Raw genomic sequence first — 18,768 nt, 5'->3', positions numbered from 1 at the left:
TGAAAGGTCATTATTTCTTCATTCAAATATAATTAGTTTTGCCCTCCCACATCATATCATTATCAACACGTGCTCGTAAGAATCCCTCTGGCCTCATCTGTGACTTTCTCTAACATTTAAATTAAAACTGGAGGAGGACAGAGCCAGATTCACAGTATACACACAGACAGGATGCATGGTCATTTCCACCATGCACGACAGGTTTTTGTGAAGCGATGAGTCCGTCTATGGGGACTCTATTGTCTGAACTTGTGTGCTGCATTGAACTGAACTCGTTCCCCCAGATGCAGTAGCAGGTTTTTCACTCTATTGCAGCACTCTCTCTCTCTCTCTCTCTCTCTCTCTCTCTCTCTCTCTCTCTCTCACTGTCTGCTGAATTACAGCTAGCATCAGCAACTAAGTCAGAGAGCTATTGACACACACATACACTCTCTCTCTCTCTCTCGCTCTCTCTGACTGCCGCTAGAGATGGAAACGGTCTCCATAGCAACATTCCCCTCTCCTGTTCAGAGCTCCACCAGCAGCAGGTCCACAGAGGGCGTGGGGGGTACAAAACAACAAGCGCTCTCTCTCTTTCTCTCTGTCTAATATTATTGTCACTGTTTAAAACCGGGCTAGCCTCTGCTGTGGTTTGCGTGTGTGTGTGTGTGTGTGTGTGTGTGTGTGTGTGTGTGTGTGTGTGTGTGTGTGTGTGAGAGACAGACTTTATGATATGACAATTTATCCCTGGGCTGTATAATACGTAATTACAGTCACCATTAGCCTTTCCTAAATTCAGGCAGTTGTATGTCTTTGAGGAGAGGAAAACCTACCTTAAGGGTAGGTGTCCGATATTTACTTTCTGGTGAACCTGTAGCTATGCAGAGATGCTTCAAAATGTAAAATACAGGCAACTGATAACTGATGTTGCTAAAACACATTAAAGCTTTTTGAATGTGTTTTGTGATGAGCAAGAGTGCGGCGGCAGAGTCCTCTAATAAGCAGAAGTGCAATTAAATAACACAGATTGGCTCACTTCAATCAGACAAGAGTCTCAATTATCATGCAGTGACTCATCCAGTGGTTTCTCCTAACCTATATTTCCTCCAAACTGGGCTGTCTGCACCGAGGAGTCCTCTGTGGGACTGTCATGAGATTCCCCTCCCTTTTCTCCTGAAGTGTTTTCTAGAAGATCCCATTGAAAAAGTGTTTCCTTTTTTCTGTCAGATACTTGACAGGTTTGCTCACACTGACATTTTCTCCCCCTGTCTGCTCTGCTTCCTGTGTTGCAGCTGACATTATCTCAACGGTGGAGTTTAACTCATCGGGGGAGCTGTTGGCCACTGGGGATAAAGGAGGTAGAGTGGTTGTCTTCCAAAGGGAGCAGGAGGTAGGAAATGCCAACAATGCAGTGATAATTATGCTGTCCTTCAGCTGAAAAGGATTTGACAGCCTTAAAGCATTAACATTGGATTGTTTGTTTTTTTGATAACTAGCAAGCAAGAGGATGTATTTCAAAAGGACAGCTGTAAATATGCTAAAAAACAAAAAGCTTTTGTTGGACCAACATTATGAAGACATGTAACAATGTGGCACAAAAGTACTGTTGAAAGCCCCAATTCGAAAATCTAGTCTGTTCTGTTACTCAACATATAATATTCCAGAATCTATGTAAATATATCATAGACTGTATAAAAAAATGGATGTGGCCACCATGAAATCGCTCATTAATTTTTCCTGTGGTATTAACATTTTAATATTACTAAAAAAAAAGTATAGCTTCCAGGTCGGGAAATGAAGTCTTCGCGGAAGTTCCTTAAACCTATCCTGCATACTGTCTGAGGGCCACCAAATGCCAATGGCTGTGGTTGCATAAAAGACTTCTGATCCTATATTTTCCCATTTTCCTACATATGGGAAATGCTAAACACTTACCTGCTGCGTTTATGGTTCATATTATGGGTCATACGGCATAAAAATTAAGTCTTTTTTTGTAAATTATTTTATCTACCCGTTAGCTCATTGGCTAACAACTGTTGTTGTTTCAGTCACAAGTTGTTAGCCAGTGAATGACCTGCCCCTCCTGGTCATATCTCATTTTTCCAAACAAGATGGTGACCCCCCCAAAACCCTTATCTCGCAACCTCAGAACGAGATATCATTTCCATGTAACTTTTACTTTTCATCCGTGGAGGTAGGGGCTTGATGTAATTGTGTCAAACCAGAATTAGGAGAGGAGATCCCCAAATGCAAAGCTTGACTAAAGTGTTTTATTACGTTTTGTCATTGTTCTACTATGTATTTTATTCTATTGTCAAGTGTCCTTGGGTGTCTTGAAAGGTGCTTTTAAATAAAATGCATTATTATTATTGGTAGTAAGCTTCCTAAGGGGGAATTTAAGATAAATTAAAGATAAATTACATCTTTTCCAAAATGCTAGATCTAATATTGAATCATTTACACCTGTCTTATAATCACGGGAATCTAATGAAACTTTCACCAAAAAAAACAAAGTCTACCTGTGCTTCACTTTCTTTTTTTTTCTTCCTCTGCAGAGTAAGAGTCAGCCCCAGCGTCGTGGGGAGTACAATGTTTACAGCACATTCCAGAGCCATGAGCCAGAGTTTGACTACCTGAAGAGTTTGGAGATTGAGGAGAAGATCAACAAGATCAAATGGCTTCCTCAGCAGAATGCAGCATATTTCCTGCTTTCCACCAACGGTCAGTACACCTAAGGTGCTGTAAGAGCAGCACAACTATCAGAATGGTCAAAAGAACCAATAATCTATCACTGGAGTAGGGGTGGGCGATAGAAACGATATACGATAGAAACGATATAAATTTGGCCAACGATAAAGATTTTGACTACACCGCTCTATCGTGATAGCGCATGTTGATGACGTCATCAAGCAGCGCCTGTTTTGGTCGAAAGCATCGCAGCTATTGCATTTGTCCCTAACCACCAGAATCCCTCACGTTAACTTTTATCGAATGGAAAAAAGTTGGCGTTCATTCCCCAGCTTCACTGCGCTAATGTTATGCTAACATAGCTGTGTCGCTAGCAATCACGTAGCACAACATTATATACCAGGTAGTCCTACTTCAGTAACCTTGCAAACACCAATGCTGTTTAGTTTTCTGTCTTCATTTATGTTGGAAGTGGTAGCAGAGCTGTACGTTTGAATTAGTTTGTTTTGCTTGGGTGAGCAAGTGTCACCTGCAGAAGAGTTTCAGATTAAGGGCTTCATGCATGGCTGTCACAGCAGGGCCACATATTAAGGCATGTGCCACCACACACGCCGTACATGTACGAGAGCCACAGCAGACAAGTACACACATCAGCTGAGAGACGTCTTGCAGATTGTGGGCTTCACGCATGGCTGCTACAGACGTGCTTGCGGTGGCTGGAGCAGATGGTGGAGAGTCCTGTGGCGATGGCCTCGCTGCTCTGACACCGGCATCGCAGCGGAAATTAAGAGGGGAGAGGAAAAAAAAAAAAAAGCAGACAACCTGACTGCGGCTGCCATCCACTTCAGTAGACCGAGAAGATGAGATGTAACCGATGTTTATATGATGCAAAAATTGAAAAGCAACCCAGATGGCTTTTCCAGGGTGTGGGAGGGGAGGGGCGAGGGTATAAACAGCAGCAGGGAAATTAAGTCAACTTGTAGATTGATATCGGTGACATCAGAATCTACGCAGGAGTCGCCATTCATCATCCTTGCTGGCTTCTGCCCAGCTACTTGCCAGATTGTATCCCCAGCCCCCCGCATCCATCTTGTATCTGAGATTCACTCTGCTGAGCCGTGATCTAACTGTATTTTGTGTATGTCTGTGCGCCTGTGTGACGTGTCCACCTCAGACAAGACAGTGAAGCTGTGGAAGATCAGTGAGAGGGATAAGCGCCCTGAAGGCTACAACCTGAAGGATGAGGACGGACGGATCCGAGACCCATCCACCATCACCACTCTACGGGTATGTGAAACTGTTGAATGTCACAACACCCATGATGTCACATACACTGCGGTGAAAATAGGCTGCGACTAGATTACACTCACTTTATTAGACAGTGCACAACATTTGAGTGGAATGAAAACATTGCATCGATGGCACTACTTTGAATTAGTCCACAATGAAATGGACTGCAATTTATGGACGTGAAAATTAGAGTCAGTGATGGCAGAGTTTTTATTCTCTGTCACTAAAAACCACAGATTTTCTATTTGAGGGGAGGCTGGATGACCCAACGAGACTGCGATAAATCTGACAAAAATGAAATATTTGAAGCCATGCATCAGTGGTCCGGGTGGCTTAAGACTGAAAAAACTACTATAGAAAAAAGTAAAACATGACAACTTACTGCCACTATATCCATAAATAACAAAAATGAAGAATATTTGTGCTCTGTGGAGGCTGAGATAGGCTCCAGCGCCCCCCATGACCCAGATAACAGATAGAGGGTAGATGGATGGAGAACTATTTATTTATGCATGGATATCAGAAATATTTAAGAATATTTGTGGTGCTCAGTTTAAAAATGAAATTAAAAGCATCACCTAGCAGTAGCATCTTTCATTTAACCTTTTGGTAGATTCCTGTTTTACAGATCCCACAACTGCTGCTTGTAACCCAGGCTCACGTATTTTGAATGAACCAGCGTTTCTGGAAAGACCTGCACATGGAATCCAAGCAAGCAGAGTTCAGATAAGCTGATTAAGTCAAAATTTAGCATTCAGCCTTTTATGCTATGATAGCCTTTAATCCAGCATAAACTTCTTAGTGACATATGCTGCACGCCTGTGTGTGTCACAGTTGTTTTTTCATTTGTGATCAGTTTCAGTCCCGATAAATGAGAGTCTGACACCAACAAAGCAACCTGCTATCTTTGGACTCTTTTGAACTTCTGGCAGAAGAAATTGAGAATGAGCGATCAATATGTGCGCTGAGATGAACACCGTGAAGGGATCATCCTCTCTCTCTCTCTCTCGTTTTTATCACTCCGCTACCTATTTAATTTTCACACAAAAGAGGGCACACACAGACACACAGGACTGTGTCTGTGTGTGTCTGCCATTGCAGATTAGTGCTGTGTTCAGCGTGTCTGTCCCTCTTTGTCTGGCTGGCCAGGGGATCATAGCAACCTGGAGGACAGGCCGGGACTGTGGCAATCCTGTTTAGAGGCTGTGAAATCTCAGCAGGGGGAGAAAGCAGAGGAGGAGAGGGAGGAATTCACTAATATTCATCCTAGAATTCATACAATGATTTAAAGTTTATCATTCAGTATCTCATAAAGACATATATAAAACATTATAACCTACTGATTTACTTTGAAGTATTATTTTTAAGGCAGAAATGTATAAATATATTATGTTACAAAGACAATCAGATCACAGCGAATCTGCAAGGGGCAAGCTGAACGGCACAACTGTCAGTGTTCGGGGGTTATGGGTTAATATGTTCTGTGTCTCTCTGGACAGCCAGTGAAAGACATGGAAATAAAGTGACATCCACGGAGATACAGCAGCCTGCTGGGCTGCCATGTCTCTGTCAGTGCCAGCAACGGACGAGAGAAAAAGGGAAGAAGCAGCCGATTTGTTCTCCTCGCTCCCTCCCCTCTCTTCTCTTTGTCTGGGTTTTATCTGGCCAACGGGGGGCTGCATGCAGACTGGTACTGGGCTTCTTTGAAGCCCGAGCAGCAATGTGCAACTCTGGGTTCTTGTGTGTCTGCGTGTGTGTGTGTGTGTGTCTGTGCAAGCTTGTCTTAATTCTGCAGAGTTCAGTTATCATTCCTCAGCAGGGCCTGCCGATGCCCTCGGGCCATGTCTTTTTTTCCACCTCCTTCGATTTCTCTCCATTTTCTCTTTCTCCATGACACACACACACAAACAAGAAAGCAGGAGTGACTTGGAGAAAGAGAAGGAGGCGTGATTACTGGGTAGCTGTGTAGCAGAGAGATATTTGCGGTCTGATTGAACCAACTCATCAAGCAGCCCTTGAGCTTCTGTGTCATTAAGATTTGCGGAGTAAATGTCAAATAAATCCCCGGAGTCATCCGATTGTGCCTCACACACAGACACACACAAAACTGCCCAAATGGTCCTCACTAAAATATCTGGACAATCACACACACCGACACAAGTATAGACACAGATACACTCACAGAAGGCCAGCCTAGTAATTACTACCCTCAAAAACCTCAAGCTGATTTTTCTATTCTTGCATATTTGTCTGCATTACTTTACATTTTCCCTTAAATGTTCACTCCAGGTGCCGGTGCTTCAGCCTATGGATTTGATGGTCGAGGCTACAGCCAGACGGGTGTTCAGCAACGCCCATACCTACCACATCAACTCCATCTCTGTCAACTCCGACCTTCAGACCTTCATCTCCACCGATGACCTTCGGATAAACCTGTGGAACCTGGAGATCACCGACCGCAGCTTCAGTATCCTCTTGTTCTGTTTTTTTTTTTTTTTTCCTATGATTATCATTGTTTTCATTTTTAAAAAAGACAAAAAAGAGAAGGAAAAAACACTCAAAATCACACTTAATTCTTTTTAATTAATAATGATAATAATGATAGGGTGATAAATAGATTTGAGGTTCTAAAAAAATCATTGTTAGTAACAGTTTGTACATAAAATATGTATTTTTTTCCAGGGCTGCATTTCAGTAGTGGCACGATTTTTCATTTTACTCTGTGGGTTACATGTCCACTGTAGTCTTCTGTTCCTTAGCGGTTCTCTCTCAGACATTGTGGACATCAAACCAGCCAACATGGAGGAGCTGACGGAAGTAATCACCTCTGCAGAGTTCCACCCGCAGGAGTGTAACACCTTTGCCTACAGTAGCAGCAAAGGTTCAATACGCCTCTGTGACATGAGACAAGCCGCACTCTGCGACAAGCACTGCAAATGTGAGTACCAGAGCATCATGGGAGCAGATTTAATAAGTGTCTTAGTGTTCAGGTAGACCTACCAGAAACGTGGCTGTTTTTATCTAGCCACAATTCTTTAAAGGTTCACTGAAATACTGAACACCTTTGTTCTATTGTATTAATTTATTCCTTTAAGACAGACAAAATTTAGATACTGGAGAACTGCAAAATTCACGGGACGCAAAACCGCAAAAATCAACAATTTCCATCGATGCCTTTATTGCCATTGAGGTGATGGTAGTCAACAAGGGAAATATAGCCCGATTCCAATATTCCACACCTTGGCTGTAAATTCACACTCAGCTCCACCTTTTTTTTTCAGCTGTGACATGTGGGCTTCCCCTGCTCAATATGCCACGATTGATAACACACGAATAAATCTTGTAGCGCGTCTCAAACAATGAATGGCCTTCTCCGAAGCTTGACATCACATGGATACACTTTAGCTGAATGAATAATGAATACATTGACATTTTTGCTGGGAAATCAATGGCTTAAGAGCAATCGCATTAGTCCCTCATGGACACACCCTGTTGTTCAATAATGTCACTCATTTCCTCAGACGTATTGATGGATCCACTGGACCCAGCACCAACACGGCCTGTTGAATTTCACATGAGCATCACATGAGAGCTGGAAAAAAAATGTTTACATTTGGAGACATTGGGCAGTTGAAGTTGTTGGCTTCATACTCTGATTGTTTGGCATGTGTGTGCCATTCCTAGACAGGTGCTTGTAGCAAACACACACAGGCAAAGCAGGCAGGTGCTCTTGTTAGCCTCAGGAGAGGTCTGTTAATACCAACCTACTGTCTCACTGCATTAACGTTTACGGCTCAGAGCAATGTAAAGCCTTCTCTCCTGCACTCACACACCACTCCTCCTTTTTGTGACACACACACAACACAAAGTCACAATCATAGTGTATCTCCTTCTATATAGAAGGATATATATATATATATATATATATATATATATATATACATATATATATATATATATATATATATATATATATATATATATATATATATATAAAAAAATAAATTCTGGAGCACGCTGCTATCAGTCAGTTTTACAGGACGGATGAATGGCCGCCGAGGATTGCCAGTGAGCTGAGCCCCAGGACAAATAGAGAGAGGGACCAAACAGCCCCCCTGCTGACTCCCCGGGGACCCTATTATCCACCCGTGGATCTGGATGGGAGGGAGGGCAGGGGCACACATAACACATGCATATATACATGCACACATTACACTTGCTCTTATTCGCACGCATTCGCTGGCGCGCGCACATACAAATCCAGCAGGGCTCATATGGACCCAGCACTTTGACATTGATTTGTTTTTCTTATCCCTTCCTCATCCCCCCATTTTTTTTTCATCTCTCACACTGCATCCCTAGTTAGACTCCCCACTGACACATCACAGAGCTATTCTCCAGGCCTCAGCTGAGGAGTGGGATTGAGTGGAAGTGGGGGGAGAATGGTGGGGGAATTTTTTTTTTTTGGTTTTTTTTTTAAAGAGAGAGAGAGAGAGGGTAGGAAGGGTGGGAGGAAAAGAGGAGGAGGAGGAGGAGGAGGAGGAGGAACAATAACTTGACAGCTAACGATGGAATGCCTGTCTGTTATCCCCAGCGTGCTGGCCTACACACGGAACAGCAGCTGCCAAAATCAATATGAATCATAACCAATATTTACCCACCATGCTGACCCACAACTATCTCCCTAAACACACATGTAATTCTGTGAGGAGATGCAGCTGCTGCAGAAAACTCAGCATCCAGGCATTGTCGTGGCTGTCATTGTTTTCTAATAGCAGCCTCCACTGCCCAAACCGAATCTTCCTCCTTGAAGCGATTTAAAGTCTTTAAAGCAGCGAGCACCAACAGTGTAAAATCTTCTGTTGAAAGATAACTGCTTTATACATTTTCTTTTACATGTAGACTTTGAGGAGCCAGAGGATCCATCCACTCGCTCCTTCTTCTCTGAAATCATCTCATCCATCTCTGACGTGAAGTTCAGCCACAGCGGACGCTACCTGATGACAAGAGACTACCTCACTGTAAAGGTGTGGGACCTTCAAATGGAGAACAAGCCGCTCGAGACGTACCAGGTACGCTTTTCATTGTTCTCTCGTGTGCTTTTTGGATAGCTTGAGGGCTCCAAAGAAAATGTTCCGCTGCTGAAGTTAGTAAATAACCGCTGTGCCCAGATCAAATCAAAACTTATTGATTTCAGGCTTATCACTCAATATAATCCTGTTTCACTGTCACCCTGCCAATCTGTAACCGTGTCATGTGTAGCAATTACCCCAGGAGGGCTTATTGAGCTGAATGTCTGTAAGAAGACGGATAGTATAGGCGCTGATGGAACCCGGAGGGCAGAACCTCCCACTGTGTGGTCACGGCAGTCACGTCCACGCTGTCTGATCAGGGGAAGCCATCTTAGGGCAGATCATGATTGATAAGGCCATCAACCGGGCTCAAGGGATTCTCTGTCCAGTTCCACCTCAGCTTCCACCTGCTACCTAGCATCTTAGCACAGGTCACCAGGTCTTGAGGGATTACTGAAAGCAGAGCATATGGTGGTGCAGCTTATGGTTTCGGTGTGTTTGCCCACTAAAAGGCAATGCGAAGAACTCCAAAGGCCTATAAAGACTGATCCAAAAAGTACTGCAGATTGTCATGTTTTTGGTTTTGTTCTTCAGGTTCACGACTATTTACGGGGTAAGCTGTGTTCTCTGTACGAAAACGACTGCATCTTTGACAAGTTTGAGTGCGTCTGGAATGGATCAGACAGGTGAGACTTCTTTTCAGCGCCGCCATCGACCAGATCTACCAACCGCTCGGTCCATCCAGCCACCCCTCTCGATAACACCCCCTCTCTTCTTTTTTCCCTCCTCAGCGTCATAATGACCGGCTCTTACAACAATTTTTTCCGAATGTTCGACCGAAATACCAAACGCGATGTCACACTGGAAGCATCCAGAGAGAACAGCAAACCCAGAGCTATTCTGAAGCCTCGCAAGGTACCATCACCAACACAAGTTATCCTTTTTAAATTCAAAGACATCTGGTTTTAGTCTTATAATGCCTCACCGCAAGTGAGTTTCTAATGGAGAAATGCTAATTATTCACTGGTTCTCCAAAATTGTGATTCTTGCTGGATTGTGTGGATCTGTGACAGTTAATATCTTTTGATTTGTCAAGCAAAAGTATTCAATTTGTTAATTTGGAAACCTGTGATTGACATTATTTTCACTATTTTCTGACATGTTTTCACCAAAGTATCAGAGGCAATCATTGACAGACTCATTGATAATGTAATTAGTTCAGGGTTTAAGCAATGATTGTCATAATCGATTAATTTGTCAATTATTTCCTAAGCCAAATGATTTATTGAATATCTATAAAAAGCTGGTCAATAGTGAAATTTCCTGCTGTAATTTTCACTGATTGAAAGTGGCACCTCCAGATGTCTTTGAGTTCATCTATGATATTCATTTATGACAAAAAAAAAAAAGGATTAAGTAAATACCAGCAGTTTTTGTGACCAGTCGGTTTTGAGATTTTAAAGTAATGGTGTCACTAAAAACAATTCACTTCCCCTCCTTATATTCTGTAACTTTGATAAAAATGTCCTCACTAGAAATCTGCTGTACAAGTCCAGAAATTCAATATCAAAACAGACCTGACTTAACAGTGACAATCATGACTGAATACAACACACAAATGAACAAAAGAAATGTGTTTAGTATATGTACACAGTGCAGTCTTATGTTTCAAACTGCAGTAATCCGGTCTTTAAGTGATGACGTGATGAATACTGCTTCCGGGCCCAAAGTAGTCTGCATTTAATAAGGCTGTCATGTGTTTTAACATGTTTTAATGCTTTGTATCTTGTTCTATTTAATCTCAACAAGCCCCTAAAAACAGTCAGTGATCACTGTCAGCTTCTCTCGGTTTTTATTACTGCTAATCACTTTAAAGCTCAGTTTTTAAACCCTTACGATGTAACTACAGCCCAGCCCGTGCAGCAGTATATTAATGACTAACCTTGTATTGTGAATGGATTATCTAGGTGGTTCTCCTGACTGACGTTTGGTCAGTTTACAGTAATGTCTTCTGCCATGCAATTGCATTTGCCCCTAACCATTGGGAACCCTTATGTTAACTTTTATCGTGTGGAAAAAAGTCCTCCGTTTGTTAGCGTTTGCCCTCCAGCTTTACTGTTTATGTTATGTTAACATAGCTTTGTCATGCTAGCGATCACGTAGCACATCATTATATACCAGCTAGCCCAACTTCAGTAACAAATGTCGTTGCTGTTTAGTTTTCTGTCTTCATTTATGTTGGAAGTGATAGCAGAGCTGTACGTTTGAATTTGTTTCATAAATCGCTCAGTCAGAACATGGTATATTATATTTAGATGGAAGCTAGCAAGCTAACGCCCTGCTAACTTCTAACTCTGTTAAATATCATAAATTCTGTTTTCATGGATGCCTGGACGTTAAACTTAATTGTTACACCTGGTAGAGCAGCCACATTGATCATTTTATTACAGATGAGAGAATTTAGACAGTTTTCAACTCTCAGTAATGCTGCAGTGATCATTTGACTTAGGGACTTGCAGCGGAGTTTGGGCCCAGACATGGCTAATGACGTCAGACTTAAAGACCGGATACATGTTTTCAGTGGAGAGAAGAATCTTTTGTATACACAAAGCTGTAAAGAACATCTTTAGGTTTAGGTTTTGAAGCACTTTAGGTTTTGCTTGCTCTCATCAAGGTTCTGTTTTCTGCTCATGAAAGATAACTTTAGATTTATGTTCTTTCATGTGTAAATATGGGGCTAGCTAATTTGCTAACTCAATCTTATATCAACTTTGTAAAGTGACCAAACCTGAAACAAATGTTGGTAAATAGCCCTTTTTAAGTCCTATTTTTAGCATTTTGGCTATCACCATTAGAGGTTTTTGAACCAAACTGACCATATCTGGAAGGGTGCAAAGCTATCAGCTAACACTAGCTTGGCTCGTTATCAAGATGCATCCATTTATATCTCGCAGACACAGATACCTAATAAATACAGCCAGACTTTTAACTCACCAAAACTGGAGCATGGGCCTCTTAACGCTTAGCACCAACACGGTTTAGAGGTCCAGCTCAGTGACGCCATTGACGCCAGCTACAAGCCTAGTCAGCACCCCACCCACCCCGTCATCTTTCAAATGACTGACATCAGTGAAACGTGCGAGCTGCCACACTCCCACTTCTTAATGCCTCTTCCTTTTTGTTGTTGTCCTCCAGGTGTGTGTAGGTGGGAAGCGGCGTAAGGATGAGATCAGCGTCGACAGCCTTGACTTCAGCAAGAAGATCCTTCACACGACGTGGCACCCACATGAAAACATCATTGCTGTAGCAGCCACCAACAACCTATACATCTTTCAGGACAAGGTCAACTAAAGGGCAGCCTGCCCCCTGCTGACCCCTGACCCTGCACCTGTAAGGGGCTGCTGTCTTGAATTCCCCGACTCTGCTGATGACGACCAGGGTAAAAGTATCCAGTGACTAAAGTGGGGGAAGTGGACAGCACATGTTTTAGGAAGCAACAACTTGATTCCTTGAAATCAAGAATGAACTTCTTCAATTTGACTTATAATTTAATTTATTTAGCCATGCGGACACCCGAAGAATTGTTTCCCATGCGTTTATGCAACAAGAGGATTGCTACCATCACATTATGACGTAGCAGCACTCTGGACCCTAAGGACAGAGGCAGATGTGGGCACAATGAACAGAAAATAGAGCACACTGACAGAAACCAGGCCTACGTGATGGTGGCTCACTGTCATGTAGCAACAGTGCCCCCTGTCTTTCGGTCTTCTCATGCTGCAATGCATGTGATCAACCCTGCAGCCTCTACGTGAGGCAAAATTCCTGAACAGCGCAATGTGCTGCAGAAGAGGAAAAGACTGTTAATCTCTGACCCGCAGAAACTGAGTTCTCGCTGCCTGTGACACAACACAGACAGTCTTTCTAGTACCAATCTCGTGTCTCCTTGTGAGACTGCTGTAGTCTGTAATGTGAATGAAGCCCTTCCAGGCTGTGTCATTGGGTTTTATTTAACGCTTTTGTTTTTGTTGAGTCCTTCTCTCGGTCAATGAGTCTGTTTAGAAGCTGTGGTGCCTTCTTTTGGTATGTGGGGGTTCGATGTAGTGGAAGGGAGGGGAGGGGAGGGTCGGGTGGGGTGGGGAGGAGGGGTAATGGCTACAAGGAGGGAGTGTGTGAATGTTTCAAATGAAATGTTAACTTAGGATTTTTTTTTGTTCTTTTTCTTTCTTTCTTTCTCTCTAAATAAACAAACACACACAAAAAAAGCTCCACACAGGTCCCAAGTAGAAAAAGTGCTTGAATCAATGTAGTCACAATTCTACATTAGAGCACTGGTTTCATGCTTGTGAGCTCAGGGGAGAATGCTGTGATATGTACAAAGTAATTGTTGCTCTCACCTTGCAAGTCAGTCTGATGTTGTCAGTTTGCAAGAGACACAAACAAAGTCACATTCATTTCTAAATTTCTTGCCACATTTTCTCTTTATTTGGATAGTACTAAAAATGATCTGTAGACTGTAGATTGGTCGACTCATCGTGTTGACATATTGAATTTAAAACTTGAGATTTTCTTGGCCTAACAATGCTAGCATAGCTTTTTTTTTTCTTTGCATGCGTTGGATCTGATTCTGATGAAGCTGACAGCCTGCGTATAGCTATATTTGTACATCTGCAGATCATCTGGGGCACTATTCAGTTTTTTTTATATAAATATTAGATTGCTGCAATGCCTTTCCATGTTTCTCATCAAGCTGAAAATGGGTAACATGGAACAGTAGCAGATTGTCTTTCAGCACTCGGCTCTTACCGGCCAACTCCCGTAAAGCAAAGCAGTCAAAGGTCTAAGTGAACTCTGTGAAATCAGGGAATAATTAAGTGTGATTCCTTTAAACAGTAATGTCTTCTAAACAACCTCCTTTGTGACACTCTAATTGAAAAAAAAAAAAGACTTTTATAGCTCAGAATGTATTGAAATGCAATGAAATACCATGCAGTCTTTATGCTTACTGGACTTTCTTTTGAATAAAAAAAAGAATAAAGATGTGCAAGTTCAAATCATGCACTGGTGGACTTTCTCTGTTAACACCTGCTGAATCACTTATCAAACTTTATGTAAGATGTTTTATGGGCTAAGACCGTTTCTGCTTGTGGTGTTAGGGCGCCCTCGTGTGGACAAAAATTAAGACAAATAAAGGCAGTCCAGCTGATGAAATGGGATTTTCCTCAACCTCCTAAGACCCGAACTCTTCCACAGCATGCATTTTTAATTTCTCTTTGATATTTGGGCTGATTGGGGCCTGATGAATGTAAAAACAAAGAATTAACAGATTTTTTTTTTTTTACCTTATTTTTGTTTTTAAGAAAAATAAGAGCCACATATAAGGATATTTGTTTACAATTTTGATAGAACAGTAGCAGTATAATGTCCTCGTAAGTGGATATCAGGCCTTAGGAGAGCAAAATTTTGGTCTTTGGTATTTTGGTCTAAATAACCCAAAATGTGATGTCCATATATGTGGATGCCAGGTCCTAGGAGGTTAAGCAAAGTTACAGCTAGGTCCATAAGTACTTGTAATATTGTGCCTGTATATCACTATGTTGGATTTTAAATCAATCAAGATGCAATTTTCAGCTTTAATTCACTACACATGAATTTCTGGACCACACCTCATACTACATATTCCTACATTTTAGGCTGTTTGTTGTCATTTCATCAGTATTTGCTATGACCATCTTTATTTTTCACCACAGTCTGAACATCCTGAGGCAAGCTTTCTGTAATTTCTTTGAGTAGTATAGACATTCAAAGCTCTTCTTTGGATGTTGGCTACCTTTTGTCCTCAACTTGCCTATGAAGTTTTCCAGCTAATAGATCTTGTTGTTGCAAAACTATAATTTTATGCCTCTCAAACTTATCTTTGGTATGATTGTATGTCAAACTCTAACAAATTATGTGTTTTTGTGACAGGCTGATAGTAAGAAAATGCAACTAGAGCAACTAAAGGTGGCTGCAATGAAAGGTCTGGTAGGGAAACACAACATTTGGTGATAGACTTCAGGCACTCGTTGATTTAAAGGAATTTCACCCAAGTATTAAAACGTGTTAAAATTAAAATGATGTTAGTCTGTGAAGTTACATTTGAGTCGCTGAAAATGAGGGGCTGTATTTCTTAAACAATTAATGCCATGAGTGTTTAACTTCAAATTCACTGTGGTGGTTTACAAAGACAAAATTATAAAAACTGTTCATCTGAGCACATTTACAGGAGACTTCTTCTGATTGGTTCTGGTTGGTTTATTCATATTAATATCCATCCATCCATCTTCTTCCGCTTTATCCGGGGCCGGGTCACGGGTCAGCAGCCTAAGCAGAGAAGCCCAGACCACCCTCTCCCTAGCCACCTCCTCCAGCTTATCCGGGGGAACACCAAGGCATTCCCAGGCCAGCCGAGAGATATAATCTCTCCAGCGTGTCCTGGGTCTGCCCCGGGGCCTCCTCCCGGTGGGACATGCCCAGAACACCTAACCCAGGAGGCATCCTTGTCAGATGCCCGAACCACCTCAGCTGGCTCCTTTCGATGTGGAAGAGCAGCGGCTCTACTCTGAGTCCCTCCCAGATGGCTGAACTTCTCACCCTATCTCTAAGGGAGAGGCCAGCCACCCGTTGGAGGAAGCTCAATATTAATATCTATTGTTGTTTATATATGATGAAATTTTGAAAAAAAAACAAAACAAAAGAAACATTTTAAATGAAGCTTGTGATTATGTCCCAACCACCTCATTGATAAATCACATACTCTGTCAGGATGTCTAGTGAATGCAGGTCACAGTTTATGGTAGTGCCTTGGGTAGGCACTGTTACCTTTAACTCTTATTTAAGGAATCTGATTACTGTTAAGACCATAACTTTAATGAATCATTTGCACCAATCCAGTATATTCATCTGTGCTGAGATTTTCCTAATTGGCCCCATGTGGGTGTAGTCTACACACATTTTGCCAGCTGGGGACAGCAGCTGTCAATCAAACAGCATCTTTATAACTTGCTCGAGATGCTGCATCATCGCATCTCGGGATAAACCAGAGGACTGTCAGGTGCTCTGTACACTGCGAAGTCATTGCTTCTCTGGTGCTTAAATTTGAACAGGTGTAAACTCCAAGATATATTGTCACATTGTTTTTGGACATTTTTTCCGCCCAGGGCATTTTTCCCCTACATTTCCTGCCTGCCTTCAATTATTTTTTAAAATTCATTTATTATCTTCTTGTGACCAGATCAGCATCTTCTGGAAACAATGGATAAGCTTAGTGGGACCAATAGCACTGTGGTGAACAGCTCTGTAGACATGTGGTCATTTAGTGAACACGATTCCTTCCAGCACCTGGACACGACTGAGCTCAGGGTCCTGGTGCCAGCTATTCTGGGAGTCATTTGTATCCTGGGCGCGGCTTGCAATCTCACTGCGATGGTCATCCTGTTCTCTAATGCGCACAAAGGCAAACTGTCTCTCATCAACTCCCTCATTTTCAACCTGATGTTTGCAGATGGGCTGGTGCTGATGTTTACAGTGCCTTTCAGGGCTGCCTCATACTCCAAGACGAGCTGGAATCTAGGCTGGGTGGTGTGCAAGACAGCCGACTGGTTTCTCCAATCCTGCATGGTTGTGAAGAGCTTCACCGTGGCCACCATGGCCAAAGCCTGCTACCGCTACGTGTCAAATCCAAACAAGCAGGTGAGCATACACCTGGGCTCCATCCTGGTGGTGCTCTTCTTCATATGGCTGTCTGGCTGCACTGTCACCATCCCACACTGGCTGTTTGCTCGGCTGCAGAGAGAGATCCGTGGGCTGGTGTGCGTAATGACAGTTCCTCCTGAAGCCCAGGATTTCATGTCTGTGTATGTGAAAGCGTATCCTCTGGGGGTCTACTGTGCACCTCTGAGCATTGCCCTTATGTATTTCTGGAAGGCTTATGGCCAGTGCCAGCGCCGTTCCAGTAAGAGTCAGAATCTCCGTACACAGATCAGATCCAGGAAGCTCACTTTAATGCTTTTCAGCCTCACTGTGGCCATGGCTGTCCTCTGGATTCCTCACTGGGTTGTGTGGCTTTGGGAGCGCCAGATTGCAGAAAAGGAAACTGAAGGAGCTCAGCCCCTTATTTCCTCTCCTCCCCTTCTCCTTATCCTTTCTGCTCAGCTGCTCACCTTCTCTCTGTCTTTGGTAAACCCTCTCATTGTCCTTTCTCTCTCCGAGGAGTTCAGAGAGGGTTACAGGGGGCTTTGGAGACGCCTCACCCTGCGCAAGCAACTGCCACCTAAGCCTGGACCCCACAACCCCACCACTCTCCAGTCCCCTTGTCCTAGACCAGAGAACTCAGGTCAGCTGCGGGGGGAGAGAAGCCTTCAATCAGGCTGCAGCAAGGAAGCCACCAGGGAGGCTCAGCCTCAGCCGGAGCAAGTCGGAGCAGAAGGAGGAGGGAGGGAAGCGGACACCGTGAGTCTTAAAGATGGGAGCGTCTTGCCTGATGTGGAGCAGTTCTGGCACGAGAGGGAAGGTGGATCACTCACACAGGAAAACGACCCTGTGCCGTGGGAGAACCAAAGCATAGAGGAAAAAAAATAGCTACCACCTTTTCAGCCGATCATCACCTGACCGAAGCTGAGAGGACTGCAGAGTGCTGAACTGTAAATAACTGTAATTCTGTCAGGTGTGTTTATAGTATTATTCAAAGGTAAGAAGTGCAATCGGTGTGAATGTGGACTACATCTATATCTGTGTAAACGACCGAATTCACAACAATGTGTTAGCATTACTATATTTAGAGTAAGGTGATTTTTGGTGGCTGTACATAGAAACTTCTGGCAATAATGATTATGTAAATTACACAGTAGAACAGATCTGTATATCCTGTATGTCCTGGTGTTTCTGTGGAATATTTGCCAGCTTATATTATTTGGACTTCATGCTGCTCTTTGAACATATAAAAAATAATTTTTGCAGCTGTGCAATAACTGCATGTAAATACTCTCTGAATGTTATAAAGTAATGCTAAAGTAGACCAGCTTTTTTGCACAAAAATGAAAAGATCTGTGGGGATTGTTTTGTGATCTAATAAAGAGTATTAAAATTTAACTCAAGTGTGGTTGTTTTTGTGGTGTCAAAAATATTCTTGTTATTGGTTTAATCAGTGGCACTCACGCACATACAGTAGCATCCTAAAGGGATGCATCAAACATGTCTCAAGCTGATCGGGTCATTGAATGTATTTTCATAAGGGTATTCATTAGATTTGCTGAAGTTTTATAATTAGAGAGAAAGAGCTGTCGCCTGAACTCACATGCAGTTTTACTGGAATCTCACAAGGAATTCTCTCTTCACTGATTTAAACACACATAACAGGTATCACAGTAAAAGGGATAAACATCACGAGTGGAAACTCTGCTGATCTGTAATCAATTTGTCTGTCTGCTGCTGTGATTAACACTCAAGCCCATTCTGAATAATCTTCCTCCTCCTCCCTAATGAAAGACCTACATTCTTATTTTTTTACGTGTAGTTAAATCTCAGGGTTTTACATCCTAAAATGAGGGTAAAAGGTTAAAAAAAAGAGAGAGCAGAGGAAAGTTTAGGTTCTAATCACCCTGTTTTCTCTTTCCCCTCCCTCATGACATTTTCCTCTCATTAATCATTTACATTGACCTTTTATTGCCAGAGGCAAAATACATCAATCAGAGCAACACTT

The 18,768-nt window shown here is 42.5% G+C and overlaps 2 protein-coding genes across 3 annotated transcripts in view; both read left to right on the top strand.

Annotated features, from left to right (window-relative positions):
* Positions 1 to 12,836, top strand: part of ppp2r2ba (protein phosphatase 2, regulatory subunit B, beta a) — a 41,245-nt gene extending 28,409 nt beyond the window's left edge. For both annotated transcript variants that reach the window (XM_085475115.1, XM_085475123.1), the window contains exons 2-10: positions 1,272 to 1,369; positions 2,535 to 2,700; positions 3,842 to 3,954; positions 6,247 to 6,424; positions 6,731 to 6,895; positions 8,860 to 9,029; positions 9,624 to 9,715; positions 9,821 to 9,944; positions 12,225 to 12,836. In XM_085475115.1, the coding sequence (XP_085331241.1) occupies positions 1,272 to 1,369; positions 2,535 to 2,700; positions 3,842 to 3,954; positions 6,247 to 6,424; positions 6,731 to 6,895; positions 8,860 to 9,029; positions 9,624 to 9,715; positions 9,821 to 9,944; positions 12,225 to 12,380 (1,262 nt within the window). In that variant the 3' untranslated portion in view covers positions 12,381 to 12,836. The remainder of the gene's footprint in view (positions 1 to 1,271; positions 1,370 to 2,534; positions 2,701 to 3,841; positions 3,955 to 6,246; positions 6,425 to 6,730; positions 6,896 to 8,859; positions 9,030 to 9,623; positions 9,716 to 9,820; positions 9,945 to 12,224) is intronic.
* Positions 12,837 to 16,116: 3,280 nt separating this feature from the next.
* Positions 16,117 to 18,115, top strand: gpr151 (G protein-coupled receptor 151). The gene has a single exon (XM_085465795.1). The coding sequence runs from the start codon at positions 16,323 to 16,325 to the stop codon at positions 17,646 to 17,648; it is 1,326 nt and encodes a 441-aa protein (XP_085321921.1). The 5' UTR covers positions 16,117 to 16,322; the 3' UTR covers positions 17,649 to 18,115.
* Positions 18,116 to 18,768: the final 653 nt, after the last annotated feature.

The sequence above is a fragment of the Copadichromis virginalis genome, linkage group LG2, assembly GCF_057382275.1.
Source record: "Copadichromis virginalis isolate Kocher_CV1m ecotype Utaka linkage group LG2, C_Virginalis_male_GT1.1, whole genome shotgun sequence".
NCBI lineage: Eukaryota > Metazoa > Chordata > Actinopteri > Cichliformes > Cichlidae > Copadichromis > Copadichromis virginalis.
Note: the sequence above shows the minus strand (reverse complement) of the source record. Positions and strands in the feature narration are given on the sequence as shown.

Bases quoted from the DNA above. Each gene is read 5' to 3' on its own strand.
- gpr151 (XM_085465795.1), top strand. From the start codon at position 16,323: ATGGATAAGCTTAGTGGGACCAATAGCACTGTGGTGAACAGCTCTGTA.